The sequence below is a fragment of the Numida meleagris genome, chromosome Z (genome assembly GCF_002078875.1).
Source record: "Numida meleagris isolate 19003 breed g44 Domestic line chromosome Z, NumMel1.0, whole genome shotgun sequence".
Taxonomy (NCBI): Eukaryota; Metazoa; Chordata; class Aves; order Galliformes; family Numididae; genus Numida; species Numida meleagris.
This window is the reverse complement of record NC_034438.1, coordinates 38,420,651-38,447,345: the sequence shown is the minus strand read 5'-3', so window position 1 is coordinate 38,447,345 and position 26,695 is coordinate 38,420,651. Positions and strand designations below refer to the sequence as shown.

General features: G+C 38.7%; 1 protein-coding gene across 1 annotated transcript; it reads right to left on the bottom strand.

The window, feature by feature from the left end:
- PSAT1 (phosphoserine aminotransferase 1) lies at positions 5,782 to 21,494 on the bottom strand. Its single transcript, XM_021381262.1, has 9 exons — positions 21,380 to 21,494; positions 19,174 to 19,234; positions 17,608 to 17,677; positions 16,391 to 16,596; positions 14,759 to 14,931; positions 14,068 to 14,237; positions 10,544 to 10,672; positions 8,121 to 8,258; positions 5,782 to 7,499 (listed from the first exon to the last, which is right to left on the bottom strand). The coding sequence occupies exons 1-9, from the start codon at positions 21,437 to 21,439 to the stop codon at positions 7,394 to 7,396; spliced, it is 1,113 nt and encodes a 370-aa protein (XP_021236937.1). The 5' UTR covers positions 21,440 to 21,494; the 3' UTR covers positions 5,782 to 7,393.

Below are 26,695 nucleotides of genomic sequence, written 5' to 3'. Positions count from 1 at the left end.
TAACATGGCTGACTCGGGACTAGAATGAGGGAAGTTTCAAAAGGTGCCATGACTCCAACCAGGACACCAGAATATTCTTGGAGTAGTAGTTACTGAGGCCCATTGCCAAGGAGATCTCTGGCTTAATTACTGTAATGTTATATCTTGTTGCTGTAACTAATAGTCTGACATCAGTTCTCCTTCATAAAACAGAATCACTTAAATGAATAGGAGCAACAGAATGAGGGTCATAAAATCTCTTTTTAGACTACATTTTATAGAAATTATATTCTTTCCAGAGAATAATCACTACATTTAAGAACTGAGTTTTTAATACTGTTGCAATATTTTAATCTAGGGACTGTAGTTTTTTGAGACTCCACTTTAGACCTTATTTATCCTTGAAGATAAGTAAATCATAAGGAAGTCACCAACTTAAGAAACCATTTGGAAGCAATGCTCACTCTTAAGATCTGGGGACATTTCATGTCAGAAACTCACTTAGCCACAGGTTTGGCAGGTGGAATACATGTTGTATATAAACTGTAAAGAAGCCTGAAGATACTCTGAACATAGTCAGTCAGACACGTAACACCCTATTCACCACTCTTTAAATACTGAAATGAAATCAATTTCTTTTTCACAGTTCCACACTGCAGTTCTGGAAACTCACAGCTTCTCAGATCAGTACCACAACGTGTCTCTGATGGCGACTGGAAGCTTTCTCCTGCTTGTGGGCCAAAGTAGTAAAGTGGAGTAGGCTATTTAGGTCTCGCAGGTCACACCACAGCTACTGACATTCCCGATTATGACAGAGTTTAATACTGCACATCTGGCTTTTCACTCTTGTTCAACTTGAATTACAAACTGTTTTGTATTCTTGGGCCTCCTGCATTTCCATGAGGAGCTGAATCATGCTAAACTATATTAACAGTCCACAGGATAGATTTCTTCATGACCTGAACTAGTATTTGTTAAATTCGAAAATCTGCTAAATCTTGTAACGTGCTGTTGCACCTACTGACATTTCTTGTTACCTTTGCCCAGAGCTGAACTTTCCAGATTTACTTGCAGCTAGGTATTTATTTTAGTTTTGTCCCAATGTCTTTCGCATATATAGGCACACAGACCACCAGTGAGGCACTTCACTACAGCACAGGAGGAAGCATGACACTGTGAATCATTGATCCCCTCCTGCTTTTGCAGATCTTTCACATCAACAACTCCTGAAACTCAGAGAACTTTCCAGCCTTTCTCGTTTTCCAGATGCCTGGCCTGTTATTCTGTCTCAATATGAAATATAAGACATCTCACTGGAATACAGGGTTATTCTTTGTGTGGGGAAAAAAAAAAAAAAAAAGGATAGAAGGGGCCTTTCAGATCTCTGGGAGTTATCCCAGGGATTAATGGATATCACCACTACAGATTCTTTATGCTGTCTTTGGAGCATTAGCCCCTGTGAACATAATTTTATTACTCTATGAAGATATACACTTCCCTGACTCGGCCTTATTCCAGGACTAAACCTCTGAACAAGATGGTTTTGCAAAAAATGTCCTCCCTTTCACAGAAACAGGAGATGTACACGGATTGTGTGCTGCCCCGTATCTCAGGCCTGAGGCGACTGTTGTTGGAAGCAAATTCTTCCGTGTCTTTATTTCACCACAAAGTTTTGTGCATGAACATTCTTAATAAAATAAGCTCCACATTTTCCAAAATCAGGCATCTTAAATGAAGTAAGCCATCTAAATAAATGCAATTATTTTATGAAGGTGAGAACTGGAAGCAAATACACTGGGACCAGCAGTCCTCTGGTGCTGTACATTTCACTTCATTAGGGATTTATCAAGGCTAAGTATCATTTTGGCGTAGTATTTGAAGGTGTTGTTTCAGTATTTTTAAGCCAGATCTTTTCTGATCTGTGAACTTGACCTATTCTTTTATCTCCTTCTTAGCATGGACTTACAATGAGGATGAGCTTCTGCTGTTTTGGAATGCGTAAAATAAATTCGCTGGCAGCTTGAACTATGATTTACACTAGCATTAATTACTGTAAAACAGAAGATTTGTTTCATCATTTCATACACTACCAGCACAAATTTTTTGGCAGAGCTGAACATCTTGAAATCAATATCCATTGAAGGAACTGCTTCTGTATTGGATAAGGAAGTTACTTTTCAGTGACTATGTCAAGTCATAGAAATCAGAGCAATCAGATCTCAAATTAAGATTTCATGAAGACAAGCAAATATTTACCTACATAAGACGTCTAGCAAAACTTGATGGGTCTGTGGCTGATTTTCGGATGCATTCATTCCCATGCGTAGGGAATAACATTTTCTCACTTAGATGTGGCTCAGAGCACCCACCAAAAAGCAGCAGGATCAAACCAAACAAAACTTGGCGGAGAGCTGGTGTCAAAATCCCAGATATGCGCTTACACTGTCAGTGTGAAATGCAGTAGGGAGTTAAGTAGTATTTTGGGTTACTGCAAACACATAAATTTATGTATTTTGAACGCAAAGGTTAAAAGTTTGCTAGTAATAGAGCAATTTATTTCACTTCCTGAAATGTACACTGAGCTGCCAGTTAAAGACTCTGGCTGCTGCTGTCAAACAAGCAATTTCCTTTCGATGTAATGCCATAATTAAAACCTGGGCCAGAGGGCATTCAGAACACAGTGGGACTGCTGCTCTGATTTAACTAGGATGTAAAGAAGTAATTGAACTTAGAACTTTTTCATCCGCATTTATCACTACAATATAGGTCAAGTGAAATACACATTGGGGGTGTTCTGTGTAGCTTGCCACTGTGTAGCTTGCCACACTTTCCACCCTAGCCACAGTTTTGCTACATCAATTACCCTGATGTTAGTATTCATGGAGCCACAGTAGTCAGGAGGGAAGGAAGAGAAAGCACAGGACTGTCTCTTGAAGTGACTCTAACTTTCACACCAATAGGTAAAAACACATACTACTCCCAAAAGGATATTTGTTTCACTTATGCATCAAAAATTAAAATATTCCTTACTACTAGTCCCTAGTTGTATTAATACAGCTCACAAATGACTTTGGTTTACATCATGTTACTAAAACAAAGAATCATGTCAAAACATCTGTAAACTCAGATTTATTCATTATGTTACAAATTCTAAGTAGTTTAATGGCAATTCCTCTCATAATAGGTTAGAAAATTGCCACCTTTCTCATATTTTCTTCAGAACTTTCTGTAAATAAACCATTTATAAAATACTCAATTTTTGCTTCTTATGCAGAGTGCAAAGGTAGGAGACTGAATTTGAGTTCTCTAGGATTTCAGAAACTGTACAGCTTTTGTTTTTGTCACATCAAATAGACATTTATTCCTTAGCTGCTTTAAAAAAAAAAAAAAAAAAACACACCACATATTCAGTACCTACCTGATCTTCCACATATCTCATTGCATCTCTTTGATCAAGGTCCTCCAATCATTCAGTTATCCATGGGTAATTATAATTTCCTAGCTTCTTTAGCCTGGAGGAGACCAATTTATCACAGGCTGTCATGAATCTTGGTTTTAAATTATCAAGAGTCCAATTAACTACAGAAATGGGGTTACTTCTTTCCAATTAAAGTGATTGATCTCATGTAAAGCCTTGTAACATTTCCCTTTTTAATTATGTACACTCCCATCAAATATGAAGAGATTCACCCTCATTTTATTTTTTATCCAGAGAATGAAATACAGCAAATATTAATCATATACTGATATAGTTCCAGACCTAATAATGCTATCAGCATACATTAACAATTTCCAGTTGATCAGCTTCTGAAATGTATTTAAGTTTTATTTCTGTTTTACTCCAAACATTTACTTCAAAGCCAGGAAGAGGCATAAATTTTTTTTACAGCCAAACATATTCTCCTGGTACAGCTTAAAATGTTAAACCACTTACAAGTTGAAAAGAAAAACAGAATTTAACTTAAGCACAAACAGGAAAAATATGAATATGCAAAGCGTCAGCTGAGAAAGGAGGACTCTCCACATTGCTGTTCCTATAAATCTTTTTCTTCCACTAGGATTATCTAGACAAATAAGGCACTGGACACCACTGAAAAGAGCCTGGCTCTGTCCCCTTTGCATACTCCCTTCAGGTATTTATAGATATCGATGAGATCCCCCAAGATTCTTCCAGTCTCAACCATTCCAGCTCTCCCAGCCTCTCCCCATCAGAGAGGTGTTCTAGTCTTGTCATCACCTTGGTGGCTCTGTGCTGGGCTCATTCCAGCAAGGCCATGACTCTCTTGTACCAGAACTGGACACGGTACTATAGGTGTGGCCTCACCAGTGCTGAGGGGAAGGATCACCTCTCTTAACCAGTTGGCAGTACTTTGCCAAATGCAGCCAAGAATACTATTAGCCTTCTCAGTGTACTGCTGGCTCACATTCAACTTGGTGGCCACCAGGACTCTCAGGACCTTTTCTGCAGAGCTTCTTTCCAGTGCGGTGGTCCCCAGCTAATACGTGTGCCTGAGACTATTCCTCCCCAAATGCAAGACTTGCCATTCCGCCTAGCTGAACGTAATGAGATTTTTGTCAGCCCCTTTCTCCAGCCTGTCAAGGTCCATCTGGATGGCAGGATTGCCCTCTGGTGCACCAGTCTCTCCCCCAGTTTCATGCCATCCACAAATTTGCTAAGGGTGCACTCTAACCCAAAATTCAGAACATTAAGAAAGATGTTAAACGGAACACAATCCAGTATTGACCCTGGGGATCTCCCCTTATTACTTGCCTCCAAATAAACTTTGCACCACTGATCCATCAGCTCAGTCAGACATGATTTCCCCTTGGTGAATCCATGCTAACTATTGATGATTTTCTTCTGCTTGATGTGCCTAGAAATGGTTTCTAGGATGAGCTGTTCCATCTTCTTCCCAAGATTCAGGCAAGGCTGACTATCTGTATCTCACTGGGCCCTCCTTGCCCTTTTTTATGACTGTTTTCTCATCCAGTCTTCAGACACTTCCCCTAGTCTCCACAGTCCAGCAACAATTATAGAGTGGCATCCTAATGACATCAGCCAGGTCCTGCAGCACTCGCAGGTGGACTTGCAAATGTCCAGTTCACTCAAGTATTCTCACCTGGGTTCCTCCTTGGGCATCCTTCTCAGCAGAATGTTGTGTTTTGTTTTGTTTTTTCACCCTTCCCCCCCCCCCTTCCTCCTTAGACCAGGGACTTTTATATTACAAACTAAAAAGAATGCTAACAACTCCTTTTGTGAAATCAGAAACACCACATTTTGCTTTTACACAATTTTGCCCATTTGATTAAAAAAAACTTTAACAAAATGTTCAACACAATTCAGAAGAAGCAAAGAGGTTCCTCACTAGGTGATGGATTAGCCACATACAGCTACTCTAGCTTTTTTGTCACCACACAGAAAACTGTGCCTGCTAACGAGAATGGGAGGGCTTTAGAACATAGAATCACTTACTAACTTTCAAGAGGGATGAGCCACAGTTACTGCTGAAAATAAATCTACAAAATTCTGTAGGAAGCTGAATTATAATTAGATGTTAAATAGCTTTAATATGAGACTTGAATTACATCTTCATGATTGGCATGAAAAGCATACTTAAAGCTTATTGTGCAGTAATACTCTTTTTTCATGCTAGTTGTAGGAAATATTTTCAGAAAAATAATAAAACAAGTGAGGGAAACATTATTAAGGGAAAAGAATGATACTGGAATCTACAGTTCTAACAAATACTACGCATGGAGTTCTGATCCTTCTGCCACAAAAAACTTCAGACACACTGGTGCTTCACAGCATACTATGACAAGTTTTATTTTCTTTACCCACTTAATTTAATTATTTTGAGTTACATTACATTGACAAAAATCTCCTAATAGCAGTCATAAAATGATGACAAGGGGAAGTAACCCCTTGCCCCTATCCCCTGACTTGCTGTGAGGTTCCACAAGGAAAGGAGCAGTCCATCATTAGCATTATTAAATTGTTACCACTGTATTAGTGTTATATAAAACAAAAAGACCCAATTCTTTACCAGAAAGTTTGCAGTCTGGAATTAGTTGTGGTAATATTAAACACTGGGATATTATCAGATAGCCCTTACGTGAGTTAAAATAGGAAGCCAGTGTCAATATACATTAATTGGCACCAAATTAAAGGCCAAGAAGGAAAAGTAACCCAAGTAGGGTATTACATAGAAGATCTTCTGAAGATCTTTGCATAAACGTAGTTTTTTCCCTACCCCAGAGTATCAAAGTCTGGAATAAGCCACAAGGTTCAAGTGAGAAAATTAGACCTAAAGCGTGATGTAGTGCCAGGAATAGTCAGAAATCAAGACATTCACTTACAACAGCAGGGTAGAGTCCCACATACCAAAGGTGACAGAACTGAAGCAACAAGAATGCAAAGAAAATACTTCAAGAGGAAAGACAGGAAAGTCTTCCGCACTTTAGACTACGAAGTCAGTGCAGAGAAAGTCAGAGATTCACTGAGTGGAATACAGCAATCCAATTTGGCACAAGGGTAGCAAATTAAAACAGGTTTTTAGTAGGATCATCAATATGCACACTCCAATATAAGAATACAAAATTAACAACCTAAAGAAGTTTAAATATAAAATGCATAGATAAACTTATTATATATTGATTTAATTATATGTCCATGCATCTTAGCTTTCAACCAGTAAATGGGAATACCAACAAAGATCCAGTCCTAGACTTCACTAGTATGTACTACTGCATGGGGCTGCCATGATAACAACTCATGCATGGAAGCAAATCTTGGAACACAGTGGCTGAAGTTCAGAAACTAGATATTAACTCCTGAAAACTACTACTGAAATATCCGATAAACTAACTGGATATCCTTAGAGAACACTTAATGGTAGTTCATCAGTCACTATGCAGTCATATAGTCAATGTAAAGCTCTATAGAAAACTTATAAGAAATTTTGCCTTCAGGAATGTACTCAGAACAAGGTAGATTTGAAGAAGTCATTTTGTAACTAGCAAAAAGAGACAGGCAACATTTTTCAAATGGTAGTACTGATTCCTCTTCTGGGTTTACGTATAATCAAAGAGTGACTAATTTCAACTGAGCGTTGTAGTGGTAAGTCTACGGTCAGAATTGAGATCCATAGCAACTTACAATGCCTTAACTACACATTAAGAATATTGCTTTGCAAATTTTGGTTCCAATCTCGATCAGTCTAATTATCTTCATCTTCAAATAGGAGCCAAGGCTTGCAAGATTGGCCCTCAATCCCATACAGATAACTAAAATAGCTACTGGAACTAAAATAATATGTAATTTGTGCACTGTGGCTGTGCAGAAGCACAGTAATTTTCAAACACTTCAGCTTTTATTTCAGATATGCGCAGGATGGCTCTAACCCATGAGTATTTATGACTGATGCATCTGCATGAAGCTTCTCATGAATGTTGCAAGCTTCTGAACATCTTCTACAGTCACTGCATTATATAAAGAGGCACGGATTCCTCCCACAGATCTGAATTGAAAAGAGGAGAGAAAAAAAATAGATGAGTTTTGTATATGCTAAAAAAAGATATAAAATACCATTTACAGTTATTCCCCTACCCAAACAGAATGAAATTCATATTTTATATGAATGAGGGGCAACATTTTACTCAAGGTAAGCAGGCAATCTAAAGCAACTTAGTATTTATTAGTTATTTACAGCTCCACACTGTACCCTTTTGACAACAAAAAAAAAATTCTAACTTTAATTCCACAAACACCATTGTAACATGGGAAGGAACTCTTTCCATCAGCTAGATAAATAATGCAATGGAGACTTTATGCAGTGACAGAATTTGACAAAATGTCACCTTCTTTGGCATTTGAACAGAGATAAGAAAGATTAATCAAACCAGAGAAGAAGGCAGAATTAATGAGAAAGCTGTGCCCCATCACACCTAGGCTATAGTTGATTCACCAGCAGTTTTAATTACAGTCTCAAGACTGCAATTCCCAGTGCTCCCAAACCAATATGAAGAACAGCTTGTAAGCAAGAAAGGCTGTTAAGTCAATACACAATGCCTGCTGCTATATCGCTGTAATAATTTTTTATTCTGCACAGCAAAGGGATTCATCTCAGTCTAGCACTTACCGATGTCCTTTCAGAGATATCATGTTAAGTTCCACAGCTTTCTCAAGAAATTTCTTTTCCAGGGCTTCATCACCCTTGATACTGCCAATGTGGAAGGGGACGTTCATTCTGCTTCGGTTCTTCTTCTCCACTGGACATCTGGAAAAGTTGTAGAATTAATCATTAACCTACTTTTTGCTAAATTTACATTTTCAATTATAAACAACTTCAGAAAGTGAATAATTGCATCTGCCAAGCCCAAAAGTCATTGTTCCATAACCAAAGCAATCATTACTTTCTGTGAAAGAAACTTCCTTTTTCAACCAAGTATAATTCTGCTGGCAACAGTGCTACTAGAATTGAGTTTGACCACCTAAACAGAGGTTAAAAAAACAAACAAAAAGAACACAGTAAAAGAAGCTTCCTTTGGAGACTTCATCAGTGGTTTCAATCTCCCTTCTTAATGTCTTATTTGGTGTTATTAAGAACCATGAACACAGAGAGAAAAGAGATCTCTAGAACAACCTTTACATCACATACATGGCCAAAAGTAGATACATTAAGATACATGTAAAACAAAATTACACTTTTTTTTTTCTAATTTGTGTTTGCTTTTATGAATTCTATTTCTTTATTTGTAGTTATTGTGGACAGCAAAAAAAAATGGCCGTGAGAAAGGTAGAGGGAAAATGGAGGGAAGCATTTAACACTTAAATACTTCTCTTTAGTGCTTCTGGTTACAAAAGAGATATGAAGCCATGGTATTTCCCAAGGTTGTTATGGGAATTCTTGCACAAATTCATAAGGAAACATTTTTTATTATTCTGTTTGACATGGTTGTGGGTTGAGTCTTCATTGTTGTTGTTTTGGGAGAGGGGGTGGGGTTGGATTGTTTTTTGTAGGCAGCAGGGTTGTTGAGTTCTTCAACAGTTCCTTCATGCAGATTAAGTAGTAACTGATCATAATATTAACATATGCAAGTTCTGTGTCAGCTGTAACCAGGAATACACTCTTTCAAAAAGCCTATGTTTGTAAGCATTCTCACATTTGTAAACATATATATGGATTTGTTCCGTTTAAGACCACCCAGTTCCTATCAGGCAATCTAGCATAACCACGTGCAAGCTATTAGTGCAGAGACTTTAGAAAGCAACAAACCGCAAATGGCACACAGCACTTTGTGGAAAAGTATTGATTCACAAAAACCTTGTCACACCTCTTGCTCAGTGAAGCATGCCATAGATTAGGTGGTACATTACAGGTAGGAAGGCAGCTTCAGATAAAAATGAATTTTTTTTAAACTGTATTTATGACTAAAATGATGACTTGAACTGTGTTGCTAAAGAAGATGCATACAGATCACTTCATGAAGTTTGCTTTGCTTTCCTCATTTGCCAGTTTACCATCCCATTGCATTTGCCTATTGAGTCTTAAAGGCCCACTTGCCAAAAACAAAGATTTCTTATTTGCCATAAAATGTTTTTTCAAAGCTTGATTTGCTCACTGAGGTTTCTGGAAAAACCCCTTGGATTTTAATAAAGTAGGATCACAACTCTAATCATTGCAATGCCAAAGGCAAAGCTGTTCCCATCATGAAAACGGATAAGCAGAATGCACTGAATATTATGAACTGTATCCTTGCTAATTAAGGTTGCAGCCAACTTTAAATTAAAATCCAAATTTAATTTCCCTATGCTAACTTTGACTCTAAAGTTAATTAGGTCCCAAATTTTGACTTTTTAGTGAAGGCAAAGGAAAATATTTTGCAGTCTTTGTCATTTGCTAATTTTTGAACTTATGAGTATTGAAATTATTATTGCTTATTACAACATCAAGATTCAACTACACATTTTGGGTCCTGGCAGGAAAAAAAAGCCTTGTATCCATATGTAAAAACAGACTGCCAAATCTGTTTTTAAAAACATCAAAAACTGCTGAAAACATATTTTCTTTATGCACAGATTACATTCTGACTATTTCAGCAAATGTTTCAGAATTGACTACAATTAAAGATACTCTGCCTGACAAAAAAAAACACACAGATTTTGATTTCTGAAGAGATTGTTAGAAAGGATATGATGTAGAATTCCTCTCAACAGCTTCTTACCAGTCACCTTCTCTGTTTTGGCCTGTAATTCTCAAACATACTGTAGGCATACTAAATAGGAGATGTTGCAACCTGCTTTCAGTACACATCTCCTAGGCTCCTGCATTTTAAGTGCTTCTCAACTGATTGTGCGGGATAATAGGAAATAACTTTCTACTGGAAAGAAACTCATCCTTGTAGAGTTACCAAGTTAATTCTTTGCACAGATAATCTCTCTAGGATTTCAGGATTCCTCAATTTCAATATATTGAAGAAGTAACTTTAAAAGTAACAAAGTTATGCTCCAAGTTTAGCTGTGCAACAAATTTTTAAAGCAAGGGGAAAACACACAACTTACACATAAAATCCATCAGATTTTTCTATAATATCATAAATCATTCGTGATTTGATTAAACTAAGTTTATCCATGGCTGCAGCTCCACCATTGTTCTTTATCCACTCCAGTACCAGTCCCATGATATAGATACTGCAACAAAAGAAAACATTTTTCAGTCAGATTTAAAAACAAAAACAGTCATGGAATAACAGTCTACTAAAGTTTTAACTATATGACATTGTATTTGTTTTTAAGGTGTTTGTTACAGTATAAAGCCTGCACAGCTGCTCTAGCAAAGAGGTAGGAACAAATCTCAAATGCACATGTACTAAAAGTGCCAGAAATCTAATCACATTTTCACAAGTGTTAAGAATAAAACCTATAATCCCATTTCTGTCTAAAAAGATCATTTTTCCTCATGAACAGTGATGTTTGATGAAACAAATAATTAATGTGTTACATTTAATTATTCATCACCATTCAAGTTAAGCAGAGACCTGGAAGCCCACTGAAATCACATGTCTAGGGACCAAGTATTTCAATGCCAGTTACTCAGTGCAACATAAAAAAAGTCCCCAGGGCCTTTTGCCTTTGTGTTTTCGCTATAAAACTCAGCTTGTTCAAGCTCAGGCATTTCCCACAACTACAACATTTTGCATAATAAACTGTTCACAAGTTTTTGTGGTGCATTTCCAACAAATTTGCTTTTATTTTATCCCTTCATGACAGATTTCAAGGCAGTACACAGAGAGCATTACTCTACAAGTTTCTCTAACACAAGTCTAACAGGAATTTGTTTTAAACTTCGCTCCTTTTAATTTCTCAGGGGATGCCAATCTCTAATCTTTGAATATTCAGAAAGACTGTAGAAAAAATGATGTTACGGATTGCCTATTACAAATACAAAGCACCATGTAGTTTTGAGAGCACAACCTTGCTATGTTTATGACAGCAGGCTGCCAAGAAGCCTGGTGTAAAGAATTTAAGTGAAGAATTGCCTAGGCCCCTGACAGGTACACAGGGCCACATTCATTTCTTGCTTTCATTTCCTCAAGTGAAAATTTTGGACAAATAAAGTTTAAAGTTAGGCCTGGAATCATCCACAAAGGTCAGACAGATGAAACTTTTAGTCCACATTACATGTCAGCCAAAATAATGTTTCTGGAGCAATTCTAAATGCCAAATAAACACTTGGAGCATGAAAATCAGTGTTTTGGGTTTTTTTTTAAAAGGAAATTTATTGCTAATTTTAGCAAAGTAGATTAGGGTCAAAGAGTTAAGCACTGTAGCATCAAAATGTTAAAGCCATTAGCATCCTCTTAATTTAATTTAACATACCGATGAAGTAGCTGTTGTATGTTCTGTTAATATTTCCTGCCTGTTTGCCAGCAAATCATAAGAGAGTGCAAGGAAAAGAGGAGAGGAAAAAAAGAGTTAAGAAGTTTTGCCAGTTCCTTATAAAAACTGGAACAGGCGTTTAGAACCAAGCCAAACAGACGTACACCTTGCCAACATTTCAGTCTGTGTTACATTTTGGATTCTGGAGCACACTCCACTGTGAGTCCGCAGCACCAAGTGAAATCCGGCTTGGCAGTGATCAGAAAGGAGAAAGATTGTTAGATCAACTTTATTTTCAGCTCTCTTAGTTCCCCACTATTCTTTTAGCGTTCTTGAAAGACACTGAATTACAGTTAAAGCTGCACTTCCTGTTTAGAATTTATTCACAGTGGCTAAACTTAAACAAGACTGCGAAACTTAATTTTGGTTTTGCTTTTCAAATCAGAGAAGCAACACTGTTGAAGTGCTGAGAACTTTGTTTCTTCAAATGGAAATAGCTTTGTACTTGGAAAACATGAATGGCTGGATTTAGAACCCGGCATGTGCAAGTACACTATGTCCAAAACAGTATGCATGACTTGGCAGTCAGGAAATAACCAATCGTGAGAGAGAGGCTTTATCCATCGTTGAAGAGAGCAATCATACTGCCCACGTTATAAAACTGCAGACAGGAAGAGAATAATCTGGAAACTTTAAGTTAATTCTTCTCTTAAATGCAAATCCTAATGATATTGGCTATACTCAGCCAGGAGGGCAGACTCTGGATGGCTGCAGGAGTACATAATTACAGCACTATTACTCAACAGTGGCCATACTGCTTTGGAGAACTCCAGTTGTACACCAGAATATGAAATAAACAAACAGGCACAGGATTTACTTTTGATAAATTAAGATAAACTACGTCTATGCCTTCTCAATAATACAAACCATAGTGAGACACTGTGAGAAACAAAATTCAGAAATACAGTCTGTACCTCAAAATTCTACTGAATTTAAATTAGAAAGGTATTAAGGTAGACTTTATGTACAGAAACCACTGCAGTTCATTTTGATACAGTGCATATGAAATCCGCTGGATACCATTAGGTATTGTAACTTTAAAAATTCTGGCTTGTATGAAATCAAGTCTAAGACCTGCAGTTAAACATATTCAGCGTGAAATAAAATTTCGTGTTGAACAGAGATGATGCAAACTTTGAGAAGAAGAGCTAGTTATTTTTTCACATACTGCAAAAACATTTTTTAGAAAAGGAAATGTTTGGCTTAAGATTTTATTTAAGTATCTGGTTTAGTAGGCATTGGTATAGCATTTTTAATTATTTCAGATTAGAAGTACCATATTAAGGAAGGGTAGATACCACTCGCTTAACGCCTAAGTATTGCAGAGCAAATCATCATCTCACTAGGTATCAGAAGTTAAGAGACACTGTTTTTGAAAGAGCAAGCTATACTCTGTTTTACCTCAGGCATACACGAATTCCCTGAAAACATACCAATTTTATTATTTTTTCTGCTAGCAACAATTACAAAGATTGACCAATTCTATTTTTGAATGCCAAGTCGAGCACTGAGGTAGTATCTAAAGAAATATGAGAAGCCTTGTTAGAGAACAAGGTAAAGCAATGACTTAACCACCTTTCAAAACTCACTGCAGTGAGTGATTTAGTTAGAACAAGAAATATGCCAAGAAATTTTTCAAAATATGAGATATTTTGTATTTTAAAAACATTTGAAAATGATAACGCCATCTATTATTTCCAAGCATGAAAGTAGAGATGGGTATGGAGGTTCACTCGCTGACAGTGGTCTCAGGAAGAAATTAAATGAAGTCTATAATGCGTATTCAAGCAGCAAGACTAAACGCCCAAGTTACCTACTTGCAATCTTAGAAGCATTAGTATTGTAACAGCTAGAATCATGTTTGTTTAAGCCAAAGAATTAGATCCTGAAATTTCTATGATGAAATTAAGACATACAGTATTTAATTCTAAAAATATTACGTCCTTTATGGCTGAGTCCCATTCACTGGGCAGGAAGGCCTACTACAATCACTTCAGATATTTTCAGCAGAATCATGTGAAATCCTCTAACATGTCAACTACTTGAATACAAGCGATACTCTTCTCTGAAACTCTTTTCACAAAGCATAGCAGATGCTAGTGCAGAAACTTTTTGAACAATAGATACTAAAAAGCAGGATAAGTTACCTGTAACATGGCGGAGTGTTATATAGAGAGCCATTCACTGCTTGTGTTTTGTAATCCATTACAACAGGGCATTCCTTCAGTGCAAATCCCAGCAAGTCCTCACGTACTATTACAACAGTAACTCCAGCACAGCCAACATTCTTCTGAGCACCAGCAAAAATCACGCCAAACTAATAGAAAGAAAGGAAGGAAGTGCTACGTACATCCACTAGTTGGTTAAGTTCAGTAATTAACTGAATAATAAACCAATATTTTTAATACAAAAATTATACAACTGAACAGCTTGGAGAATGTGTCAAAAGTGAGCAAGTTGCAGGTCAAAGACATGCCAGCAGAAGTTCTAATTTCAAGGTACACTTCCAGCTAGAATTGTTATCCCATGTATATTTTCATTCGCTTGACAAAAAACACTTCAAGTTTTCCAGTAATTCGCTAAGCACTTAATAGCTACAAATGATTCACAAGGCAACCTGTCCCCATTTCACACTACTCCAAGCAAAATCTACTAAAAACACACAGACAAAACTATTTTCAACCAATCTGGTATTTCACAAGAGGCATCATATAATCCACCTATTCAAGGAGAAGCAAGCCAGGAAAAAAAGATGTTGAAGATGAAGATACTAGCAATTCCCACCTCACCCCATTCCTACTCCTTCCATTCTTCACACCCATCTTAACTGTACTGTACCTTGGAAACATCCACAGGCCTCGACAGGAAATTTGATGACATATCACAAACCAAGACTGCTCCTTTGACATCAGGTACAAAGTCAAACTCCACACCATGAACAGTCTCATTAGCACAGTAGTAGACATATGATGCATCTGGATTGAGGTTCCAAGTGCCTGGGTCAGGAATGTCTAAGACAGACAAAAAGAATACCAAAGGTCACTAAACGGATGTAATTTTCCTGGCATGCAGTTTTATTTTAAGGCTAGACTTTCAAGCATAAATCCAGAATGATTTTGCAGCATAAAGTGAAAAGCTACATTGTAGCTTCCTGGTAAGGTATCCACAAAGGAAATACATCAATAAGTACATTCCCAGTATTCTGTGGTGGGCCATCATCAGGCTTACATTAATCTGACTTTCAGTCCTTATTCGTTAAGGAATCTTTGTCAGGTGGAATCCTCTACGTGTCTTTGAAACTACTGAAACATCCAAATTCTTACTGGTAAAGTTACCAGCAACTCTGTTTACGTGAACCCCTAGATGCATTTTTAGACCTATTCAAAGTAACCATGTGTTCAGCTTTCTCCTATCTAAATCTTGCAAGGGATCAACAAAACTAAGACTTGCCTCAGTCAAAAGGCCATGCACTGGCATACTCTGACAGCATAGAAAAAGTTTTGCAAAGAACAAATGTTTGTTCCTCTTTTCTCCTCTTCTCCAAAAGATGAGGGGAAGAAGTGCTGCTACTGCCTCTCCCATTATTTATTCCTTCTCACTTTAATTATAGCTGCCAAATGGTGAATACACTCCCCTATAATAGGAAGTCATAGGTTTAAATCCTTCCTGTGTCTTCAAGGATATAATCTTCCAGGTTAATCTATAAACGGTGATTGGGGCACCAACTGGTTTGGGGAATATTCTTTGTCTTTCCTGTTGCCACTCTTTCGACTTCAAATTAAATATCACAGACCAGAGAAAAGAAATACAAGCACAATTAAGGGAATTAAAGAATTCAGGTATTCCTAGTCCAAAAATTATTTATTTATAACCAGTGACTACTTAAAGCATATATACAAAATGTCCTGAAACATTTTCTAACAAAAAAGTTAAACGCCTCAGTTACACATAACCTCTCCTCCTTGTACACAGTGGTCATTCAAATTACGTCATGTCCACAAGCTCCAAGAGAAGGAGTTGGAAATGGCTTTCTTATTTCAGAGCTAACTGACAAACGGTCAGGAGATGGGTGTTTGGGAACTCCTAAAAGACCATAACAGGAAGCACATCACTCACCTCCTGGGCCAGTACGCTTAAGATCCCGGACATACTTCTAAATTTCAAAGTGATTTATTACTGAATGCATCTGAAACTGAATTACTTCAACATATACTTGCAAATACCTTAAAAACTAAGTTCTGGAATCTGTTCACTCTGGTCCTGGAATGCTCCTCTGGTGGGAGACCATTAGGCCATCTAACCAGTCTCCCACTCATGCGTATGGAGACATGCAGCAGACAGTTTTTGAGTGTTGGCCAGTCAACCATTTAACTAGTTAACATTCAATAACGCAATAGCTGAGACAGGCCAATTTTTAGAGCAATTCAGAAAGGTAAGCATTCACATCAATACATGTAATCATCAACTTACTTGTATAGGCTGATAGTTTCGGATGAACAATATTCACTTTGGCATACTTCTCTGCTTCTTTAGCAGCTTTTGCTGACCAAGCTCCAGTAACCACATAATCCGCCTGTCTTCCCTCCTTCAAGCCGATAAGGTTAAGTGGGACTGCACTGAACTGACCAGATCCACCTCCTTGGAGGAAAATAACTTTGTAGTTTTCTGGTATATTTCTGCATGCAAGAAATAGCCATTTATTTTATTCCCAAAAGACAAAGGATGCATACCACTTGCTATCATACGTCTGACTGCAACCCTAGAGAGAAGGAATACTGCTGTTTCAGAAGATGCTTTTCAAGGAGGTTAAACCAAATCCTGTTAACTTACCTCAGTGCCAGTCTTGATTAACAACCAAAATAGTAGGAGTTGTGCTATATATTGAATTAATAAAAGTTTGATGGAAATCAGCAAATTTTGACCCAGACAGCTATGAGCAAATTCAATCCTGAGTAGCTTCCACCATAGCACACACAGTCTTGAACAATATTCCAGCAAAGTGAAGTTTTGTCTCTTAGTAGCTTCATGACATTTCTGAATTGAGATAGCTTCATAACAAAACTTGAAGTACAGTTCAGTTTTTAGGGTCTTGACAATTTGCATGTGCAGCTGCATTGTACCTTGTACATGCAGAGCAAGAGGAGGAGCTATTTACATTATCACAGAAATTACTTGTCCAAACAACTCATGAAAGCTCTGCTATCAATCACACTGGCTGTGACAAAGAGTCAAGCTTTAAAAAAGTATGGTCCTTTCATGTAAAACTACTATGAGAACAGTACACTAATTCTAATACACGGTATAAAAGCATTAACCCTAAGACATGATCTAAAAAACTTGTATTTCTAACTTTTTTAAATGTTACATCACATACAAGAAAGGGGCTCCTGACCAGTCATTCTAAAACACATCCTTATAGATTTTATGTTAGTAAAAGGTAAGTACTGTAACAAAACAGTACCATGCAAATCACCCGCAAAGAACATATTTCTGTTATTTTCACTTACTTCTTAATATAGATTTCTTAAGAACTAGACAAATGGAAGACCAATATCCTCTCCAGTAGTTTGACTTTATCAGATGCCCATCTAAACAAACTAGGAACTTTCAAGGAAAGATCTCCACATTTGACATTTTTAGTGCAATTATCACAAGTTTAATTTGAAAATAGGAAATAATTCACTTACAGCAATTCACGCAAGAGATTTTCAGCTGTATTTAAAATTTTTGAGAAATCCGAGGTCCGATGGCTCATTTCTTTGGTAGGGAATGAAAAACAGCACGGATCAAAACAGCAATGCATTAACATGATTTTAACAATTGTCCTAAGCTTTAACATTTTTACACTGACAGACCCAATATTCAAAGGCTTGCATTCCCAGTTTTAACTCCTATTTTTGTTGAGCCTTTCCAAATGTCCATGAAAGCCTTACTTTTCAGATTTTGTCCAATTCTGTGCAAATCTAGTCCATTCATATTTGTCACCCATATGACCTTAATACCCCCACAAAAAAAAGAGGATGAATAAAAATATTCCCTAGGAAGTTGTAAGTTTCTTCACTCCAAAAATACCCTTAGCTACTACTTTAGTCTGTACCTGCTAAACCAGTACAGGGGGGTTGATTTGTTATTTTATTTTAATAAAACTTAATCATGCAGTAATCCTAATTAGAAGTTAAGGCTACTGAACTTTAATTCCTTTTATTAAACCAGTCTTTCTTCCATCTATAAGAGCAAACAATTTTAACACAAATCCATATTCCAAAAAGACTTCTAAACATGACACATTTAGCAATGAAAAAGCTTCAGAGGGCTAGTAAAATTCTGTGCATGTTTGTTCATAATTTTTTTATGCTTCTGGGACTGAAAAATGAGTCAGCTATGCAAATAACTTCAGACACCTCGTCCTTCTGGCAGAATAGCACTGACTTCTAATGGGAAGGACACTAGACATCAAACACATCTGAAGTGTTTTGCCACGTGGTAGGCAAGATAATGTGTTCGCACACACAAATGCACATATCCACATGTAACATTTTATGTAAATAAAAATGCAGGCAATTCCTTAAAGATCCAGAAACAATAGTGCTTTAATTATGATTAATTAGGCTGAGAGAGCTGGGGCTGTTCAGCTTGGAGAAGAGAAGGCTTCAGCAGGACCTTATTCCAGCCTCCCGGTATCTGAAAGGGGCCTACAGGAAAGCTGCCAAGAGACATTTTACAAGGACATGTAGCAATAGGACAAGGGGAAATGGCTTTAAACTGGAAGAGGGTAGATTTAGACCAGAAATTAGGAAGAAATTCTTCACTGTCAGGGTGGTGAGACACTGGAACAGGCTGCCCAGAGAGGTTGTGCATGCCCCCTCCCTGGAAGCATTCCAGGCCAGGCTGGATGGGGCTGTGAGCAGCCTGCTCTAGTGAGAGGTGTCCCTGTCTATAGCAGGGGTTTGGAACTAGATGATCTAAAAGGTTCCTTCCAACCCAAACCATTCTATGATTAGTTACTTCCATCTGTAGTCCTTTAAGTTGGATTAATAAACAGCTAGCTGTGGATCCTTTTACAATCCCCTGAATTATAAGCAAAGAACAGCAGTTTACAAAAGGACATATATAACCAGAATAAGGTATTACAACCTATTAAAAAAGAAAATTAGGTACTCAGTGCAAATATCAACAGCAAAAGTTTTTTTTAAGGAGTTGAATTAAGTATCAACATTCTGAAAAGCATACAAAAATTTTAAAGTCTTACTTACCAAGAACACTAATACCAAGCCCTTTGTAGTCCACCAACTCTTTCTGTGCTGCTAATAATACCTAACAAAACAAAAATATCCACAAATAAATTGAGAATTTTCTACTATCTGGAATCCTTAACATATCATACATATACCAGCTGCTCCATAGTGCAGTAACCTAATACCTCTCTAAGGAAATTAACAAAAGAATAGGCACCATGTAATTTCATTGCATCTAGTAGCTGAAGGCATGTCTTAAAATAGCATAATTAAATCCCATGCTTCATGTGGAGACCTCGCATTTCAAGTTATTATTTCAATAGTTACACTTCCAGATTACTTTAGAGTGACTTTTAGAAGCTGAGCGGAACTCCTAAATGCTTACAGAAGGCTTAATGTTCACAAGTGTGCTTTTTCTACTCTTATTTCCCCCACCTTGTGTTCTTTCACTCCCACAAACAAGATAACAGATATGGAGAAAAACATCAAAAAAGAACACATGGCATTGAATACCTCACACTGATTCAATACCACATGGCCTGGTTTCAAGTTCTGCAGTTTCTGAAGATGCACCTTCTCTGTCATTGAAAGTTAAGAAAAGAATTAATGAAAGCTCTGAGGCAGCAAAAGTCAGGTTACTTTAGGAGCCTTGGCAAGTTGATCTGCTGCTTCAGCTTTTCATTTGCCTTTCTTCCATAGGTCTTACATATCAACAAAGTAGAATTAGATCCTAACCATCTGTTTCATTATTACTTTTGATTTCAGAGAATTCTTGTATCAGAGGCAAAGCTTTCTTAGTCCCTCCAAATAGAAGCAGGATATGGAAATCCAGTAGAAAAGCCTCCCGAGCAACCGCTGTATGCACACATCTCAGCGTCTGCCAAGACACCACATGCTTTGGGCAGCTGCAGGAGCAATCAAACCACTTTTCTGACAGGGCATCTGTGAGATCTGTCAACTGTAAAGCTGGTCACCAGCAGTTCAACCATGAATAGCTGTGCTGCTTTTCATCTTAGAGATCACGATACTCTTAACAAACGTGCTTCATGTTTCAAACATACCCATGCGGTATGGGAGTTTAAAAAGTTAGTGTGAACTTGTACAGCATCAGAAGGGGCTTGCTGAACTGCTAGACAGAATCCAGTTCTGTTAGTAGCATTATCTGATAAGCTGCACATGCTTTACTATGGACATTTATGGCACTTCCTAATAGGTGCAAAGAGCTCTGCCTTCAGACAGCCTGAGAAGTCTGTATGCAGCATCACCTGAAAGTCAAACAATGTGAAACAACTGAGGTGATAGAGCCCATTCCTGCTACTGTGTTTTCAAAGGCGTTTAGGTAACCATCAGCTTGGAGCTCAGCTGGGCCCTCCTCAAACACTGAGTGAGAGTGATAGCGTGACCAGCGTTGCCGCAGTCACAGCAAGAGCTCCTTTCTGAGCAAGCGGTTCTACCATATGGAGCAATCAATGTCTGTGCAGTGTGATCTATAGGGGACATTTCCAGGAGGGAACTCGGGAAAAAAAAACTGATGTAGACCAAGCACATTCACATAGTAAGACTGAAAAAGAAATAACGTGGAGAATAACTAAGAAAACTATGGAGGAAACCAAGAAAAGAACTCATCAGACATCAGACTCTCATGGAACATTGCTCATATGCGGAAAGTTGGAAGCCTGTAATCCAGCACAAGCCACCCTCACTCCATATGCAGCTGGGTAATCTACGGGTGCTGATGCAATTTCCCGCAGAGTTGAGTCTGCACTGCGCTCATTATCATTTTTTTTAAACGAAGAGACGGCACTGGGCTGGCGTGCTCTCTATCAGCTGACAAATCAAACTCGACGCGGCCATGCTGTGCACCGAGGGACTCCAGCGCTCCGCGCAGAAGCCGCCTCGGCGCCGGACCGCGCCAGCACGGCCGCGCTGCAGCAGCGACGGAGCCGCCCCGGGAGAAGGGGCAGCAGCTCACCGCACGCTTTCTGGGGACGGCAGCCGGGATAAACGAACGGAGAGCTAAGCGACCGATTTTCCTCAGCTTCCCCAGCCCTTTCTCGGCACCGGCAGTCCCCGGAGAGCCGCACCGGGAGCGACGCCCACCGCAGCCCCAGCGAGGCACCCCCTCGGCCGGAGAGAGCTGTCCGTCCCATCAGCGCGGCCGCCCGCAGCTCCCAGCCCGCCCCACCGCAACCCCCACAGCTGGAGGGCCCGGGCCCCTACTCACAGAGCGCGGCAGCTTGGCCGGCCCCGCGCCGAAGTTAGCCACCTGCCGCCCCCCCTCCATGATGGCGCCGCTCGCCCACCACTGCTCACCGCCTGCGGGCGCCGCGCCGGTATAAACCCCCCGCCGCCCGCGCGCCGATTGGCTGTCCTCGCGCACACCCCGTGGGAGGGGCCGCTGCCGGAGCGCTCCGCCGATTGGCCACCAGCGGGCAGCGCCCCGGCCGCCTATTGGCAGCGCGGCCACGAGGCGGAGGCGTGATCAGCCGGGAGACGTCCCTGCGCACGCCCCCGCGCTCCGGCTCGCCTCCTCTGTGCGGCCCGCGCAGGACCGGGGTTGGTCTTTCCAGGCCGATGCGTGGCATTCTTTCTGCAGCTACCTTGGTGCGCAGAGATGGAGTTTAACACAGTGAGACTGCTGTGGCTGAAGGAAAGCCTGTAGCTCATCCAGCTTTCTCTAATAGTGAGAGAAAAACTGCCACACACTCCATTTTCAGAAGTGGTTTTAAAGGCAGTGGCAGCAATTCACTTTTGACAAAACAAACCATTAAGTATGATTGAAAACAGATGGGCTCTCCAGAGCCCCATAATTTCCAAGTATCTTGAAGGAGACTCACGATTCCCTTGCACAGATGCATGAAGTACACACTCTGAACACCCCTTCTGCTCAGCATTACCCAAGAGCTGATGCCACTTCAGCCCGTGCATGCTCACCTGCTTTCTCAGTAGCAATGATCTTCCCATTGCAGCGCCTGATCACTCTTTTGGAGAAGACATTTTTCCTAATATCCAGCCTGAACCTCCCCTGGCCAACTTAAAACCGTCCTCTCTCATCCTATCACCGTTACCTGGGAGAAGAGGCTAACACCCACGTCACCACAGCCTCCCTTCAGGAAGTTGTAGAGAGCAATGAGATTTCTGCTGAGCCTCCTCTTCTCCAAACTGAACAATCCCAGCTCCCTCAGCCGCTCTTCATAAGGCCTGTGCTCCAGACCCCTCACCAGCTTCATTGCCCTTCTCTGGACACACTCCAGGGCCTCAATGTCTTTATCGTAGTGAGCGGCTCAAAACTGAACACAGTACTCGAGGTGCGGCCTCACCAGTGCCAAGTACAGAGGGATGGTCACCTCACTAATCGCTATCCATTATAACCTTTTTCAATGAAGAAATACTCTTTAATGTAACTTGTTCATTTTCCTGTTTAGCCAAGACAAGTTGGAACTATGAAAAATTTCCAGGTTACAGCCTGATCTGGCATTAAACATTTGCATCTTGGGCATGCTAATTTGCTTAAGAAATGTTAACAGAGATGGTGGCTTTACAGAAAAGATGGCCTTCATTCTGGCCATGGACATAGCTTAAGAACCTCACCAAACTTATAATGAGGCACCAGAGCCCTCCTTGGTTCTAAAGAAATAAAAGCAAACTTGAGGAACACTAAAGACTTGATACATTCTCTTCAAAACTCCAGGGTTTTTTCCTTCTAAGGTACACTTCAGGCCACAACTCCCAAGACAACTAAATTACTTCTAATTATTCAGACTAGCTCTAACTAAACAGAAGTCCCAGCTGAACTGCTCAGTGGCAACATAAAAGGTGCCACAATGCAACTGTTTTTTCTAGAGTCCCTGCTCTTTGTACAGGCCAAGAGTACCTATATTTGCATAGAGGATCAACTCTGAACTTGATGGAAACGAGGTACTGAAGGTAAGTAGAGATGGTGGAAACAGTCAGAAATCATGCAGGTTGGTGGCTCAGATCAGCAAGCTGGGCCCCTACCATACCAAGCACGTTGATGTCCAAGCAGGACCAGTCTTGAATAGTGTATGTCACAACCCATAATGTAAATTAAAACTTTGGAATTAAATGTCGTTCAAACTTCTGTCACCTACTGCTGGAACACAAAAATATAAACTACCAGCTCAGAGCACAGGGAGTAAATACCAGCTACTGTCTTTTTTTTTCTTCAGAAGAGCCCCATCCTGAACAGAATGATCAAAACCAGCAGCTCCTATGAGTTCAGTGGACTACTTTGCTGGAAGCCTTTAAGAAATCCATTAAATGTTGTGTGCTGGCAGGGAGTAAATAAAATTGATTAGGATTAATAAACCTGACAGTTACCTGAACGCAGAACAGTCTGTTTCTATTTACATGCAAGGGATTACTAAGCTTTTGCAACTAGAGACAATGAAGAGAAATGGTGAAGGTCACATCAAAGTTTTGTTTCTATTAAATTGAAATTTCTGCTGTTTTAATATTTTGCTACCAGCAATTATTATCTTTTTATTACCTCAAAATCCATACATTCATTATGTCAATATTCATGAGCATCCTACATAAAATGCAGGCGTTCAAAATCATGACTTACAGCACTTCTTCTGGCTTCCAGTATTTGACTTGTGACCCTTTAAGTGCCACAATCCCTGCAAATGTGAATTCGTGTAATTAAAAACTTCAAATCAGTGAGTGCTGTTTTTACTCTGATGGATACTAGAAAAAGCAAATTAAATTAAAATTTAGAGAAATTAAAATTCCAAAGTTTCCAGTGAAATTGTATTGCGTTCATTGTGATTTAATATCATGCTAGACAGAAAAACTTTCATCAACTACTGCTGGAAAAGAATTGGCTCACTCCAGGAGATTGAGTACACACAAGTTTTCTGTCTAGTACAACTATGGGCAAACTGACGTCATTATTAAAAGACAAATAATGCTGACTACATAGCAACCTGGCAGCTATTTCAGGAGACAGGTAGGATGTCTGGCCCAGAAAACTAGTGAGACTGGCAAATTTTGATGAAATTGAAAATAAAATGCAAGGAGTTCAGAGGGTTTTGTTTTGTTTTCCTTGAAGATTTGACTTCAAATAATACAATTATGAAACATGCAAAATAATTCCTAGGAAGCTAATAAGAAGACTAAAATGCCAGAGTTTTATAAGTAAACAGCAATGTGTTCTCTAGCAAATAGCTGGGCTATTTATTGATTCTAGATTTTTATGTCAAACAAGAACGCAGACAAATTATGTCAAACATTAACAAACACCAAGAGGTTGAAACAACCTAGAGCAAAACTCACTGGTAAGATGGTTACATAATCCTTTAAGATGAATACCAACAAAATATTTTAATATTTGTATTACTTTCTATTAAAATACTTTATCCATAAATATATTCTTACATGCCAAAAGTTTTTTTTGTTTTGGGGTTTTTTTTTTTTTTGGAAATACATTTTAAAATCACCTTGAAATTTCTGAAGTATTCCTGATAGCCTTAAAAAAAATGCTTCTCCCCAGGCAACTTGCAACCATTATCTCTACTGATTTCAGATGCAACATTCAACTGTATAAAGCATGCACACCAGATTCTCATAGGAGGGGAGTTACACAACAGTTGCACTGACAAGATGAAGACAAGAAACGCCATCTAAATTACGTACCATCTGGTCAGTTTTGCTTTAAATGATTTTTTTTTTTTTTTTTGACATAAACAATACTTTAGAAGCAAATACTAATGGTATTTAACAGTCAGCATTTGTGCCACCTGTTAATAGACATACAATACATAAACTGCTTTAAGGTTTTGATACTATTCTTAAGAGGCACATAACAGGCAATTCCTAATCCCACAAAGGTGGACACTTTTGAAATTACAACGTTATGCACTATTTCATAGCTTTTGTTTTAAAATGAGCGTGCATAACATTTTACTGCTGAAGAATCTGATTTCATCAATGAGACAATCACTTCAAAATCACAAGCAATGAATCATGACTGAAGTCATAGATTTCAAATGTTTAAGAGAACATTATTAATATATTACTCTGCTATTATTCTGAAGTCTGTGTAAATAGTGCACTTTCACTGTGCAATTACTTGCGCAGTGTTGCAATAGCCAAGGTGATCTCGTGCTGTTTGCTCAGTACAAAATTTTCATTTGACGATTCATGCCTATATTCACAATTCTCAAGCAACTGGAGACAGGAATTTCTACAGATCTCATGTTACAGAATTCTCACTACTGATAAGAGGGGAAAAAAATGTTACATAGTAATTTCCCCACCCCTCAGCTCAGCCCAAATTATCTTGCCTAATTCATACACGTAAAATCAATCTTCCATTGCTCTAATCTCTTGTTCATCTTAGTTCTCTGGATGAAATTCCAAGGCCAAGAAAAAAAAAATCTACATCACTAATAAGTTAAAATGTTGTGATCACAGAAAATCTCAGCTACTGCGGTAACATATGAAATTCAGGTACAATTTTAAAATTGTATCTACTTTTGAAAGAGGCAGCTTTTCAGAACCACCTGCTAATACAGTGAATTTTTAAACTTTAAACTTCTCATAAAGATAAGCATTATGTATCAGATTCTACTATCCCACCTCTCCAAGATGGTTATTGTAATTTAAGAAATTGCTTTGAAACCAAGACCGATGCAAGCATGTGCATGTAAAAAAAGCCATAGGAAGAAATTTTAAGCAGAGAAAATTGACTGGTTTATTAAAAGTGAAAACTAATTCCTATTGCTCAACCAAGTGACCTGGGCTCAAACTCTAATCTAGAAAAAGTTTAGGTTCTTTCATTCTTCCAAATGCAAACTTTACCTTGCTGCTGAACTTAAAAATTGTTGAGAGAACTTGTTCAAATTCTCAACAACTTCATGCCTATGACCTGTCTGAATAAGTTAACCTTACAGAACTCTGTATGAAGAAAACAATAATACAACCTACCCCAAAAAACCCAAAGCGTTATTAAAAATCATGAAAGAATTCATAATTATAGAAAAAAACACCATCTTAGACTCTTGACTGCATTTTCATAGCAAGCGTACAAATATAAAAAAATACTGCACTATTTTTCAGCACCATACAGTGCAATTTCAGTGCATCTACTGTGCAAAACAGTAATTTCTACACAGGCTCATGCAAATCAAAGTCTGTGACTACATGCCGCAGTTAAAAGTTGCAAGGCAGCTGCCTGTGAAAAGACAGGAAGAAGTAGCAGGAGGAAAAATGCCAAGAGTTTCAAAACAATGATATTCTTTTAGCTTTATGTTCTCACATTTCTCTACCCTCTGAAAGCAACCTGAGCTGGACTAGACACCCTTCAGAGGTACCTTCCACAATACAGTATGCTCTGATTTGCAATTACGGCAATAATGACAGTATTTAAACATTTTAGAGATGTTTGTGCTCATTTTCATATCCAAAGCTTCTATTATGCTTGTGAATGTCATACCCTCATAGTTAGGCACGAACTGGTGTTTCCCCAAAAACCCACTGTCTCCACCCCCACTGCAGCAGACTGGAAATAAACAAC

Bases quoted from the DNA above. Each gene is read 5' to 3' on its own strand.
- PSAT1 (XM_021381262.1), bottom strand. From the start codon at position 21,439: ATGGAGGGGGGGCGGCAGGTGGCTAACTTCGGCGCGGGGCCGGCCAAG. The intron at 19,235-21,379 runs GTGAGTAGGGGC...TTGTTTTGTTAG, and splicing joins CGGCCAAGCTGCCGCGCTCT to GTATTATTAGCAGCACAGAA. The intron at 10,673-14,067 runs GTAACTTATCCT...CTTTTGTTGCAG, and splicing joins AACACTCCGCCATGTTACAG to TATCTATATCATGGGACTGG.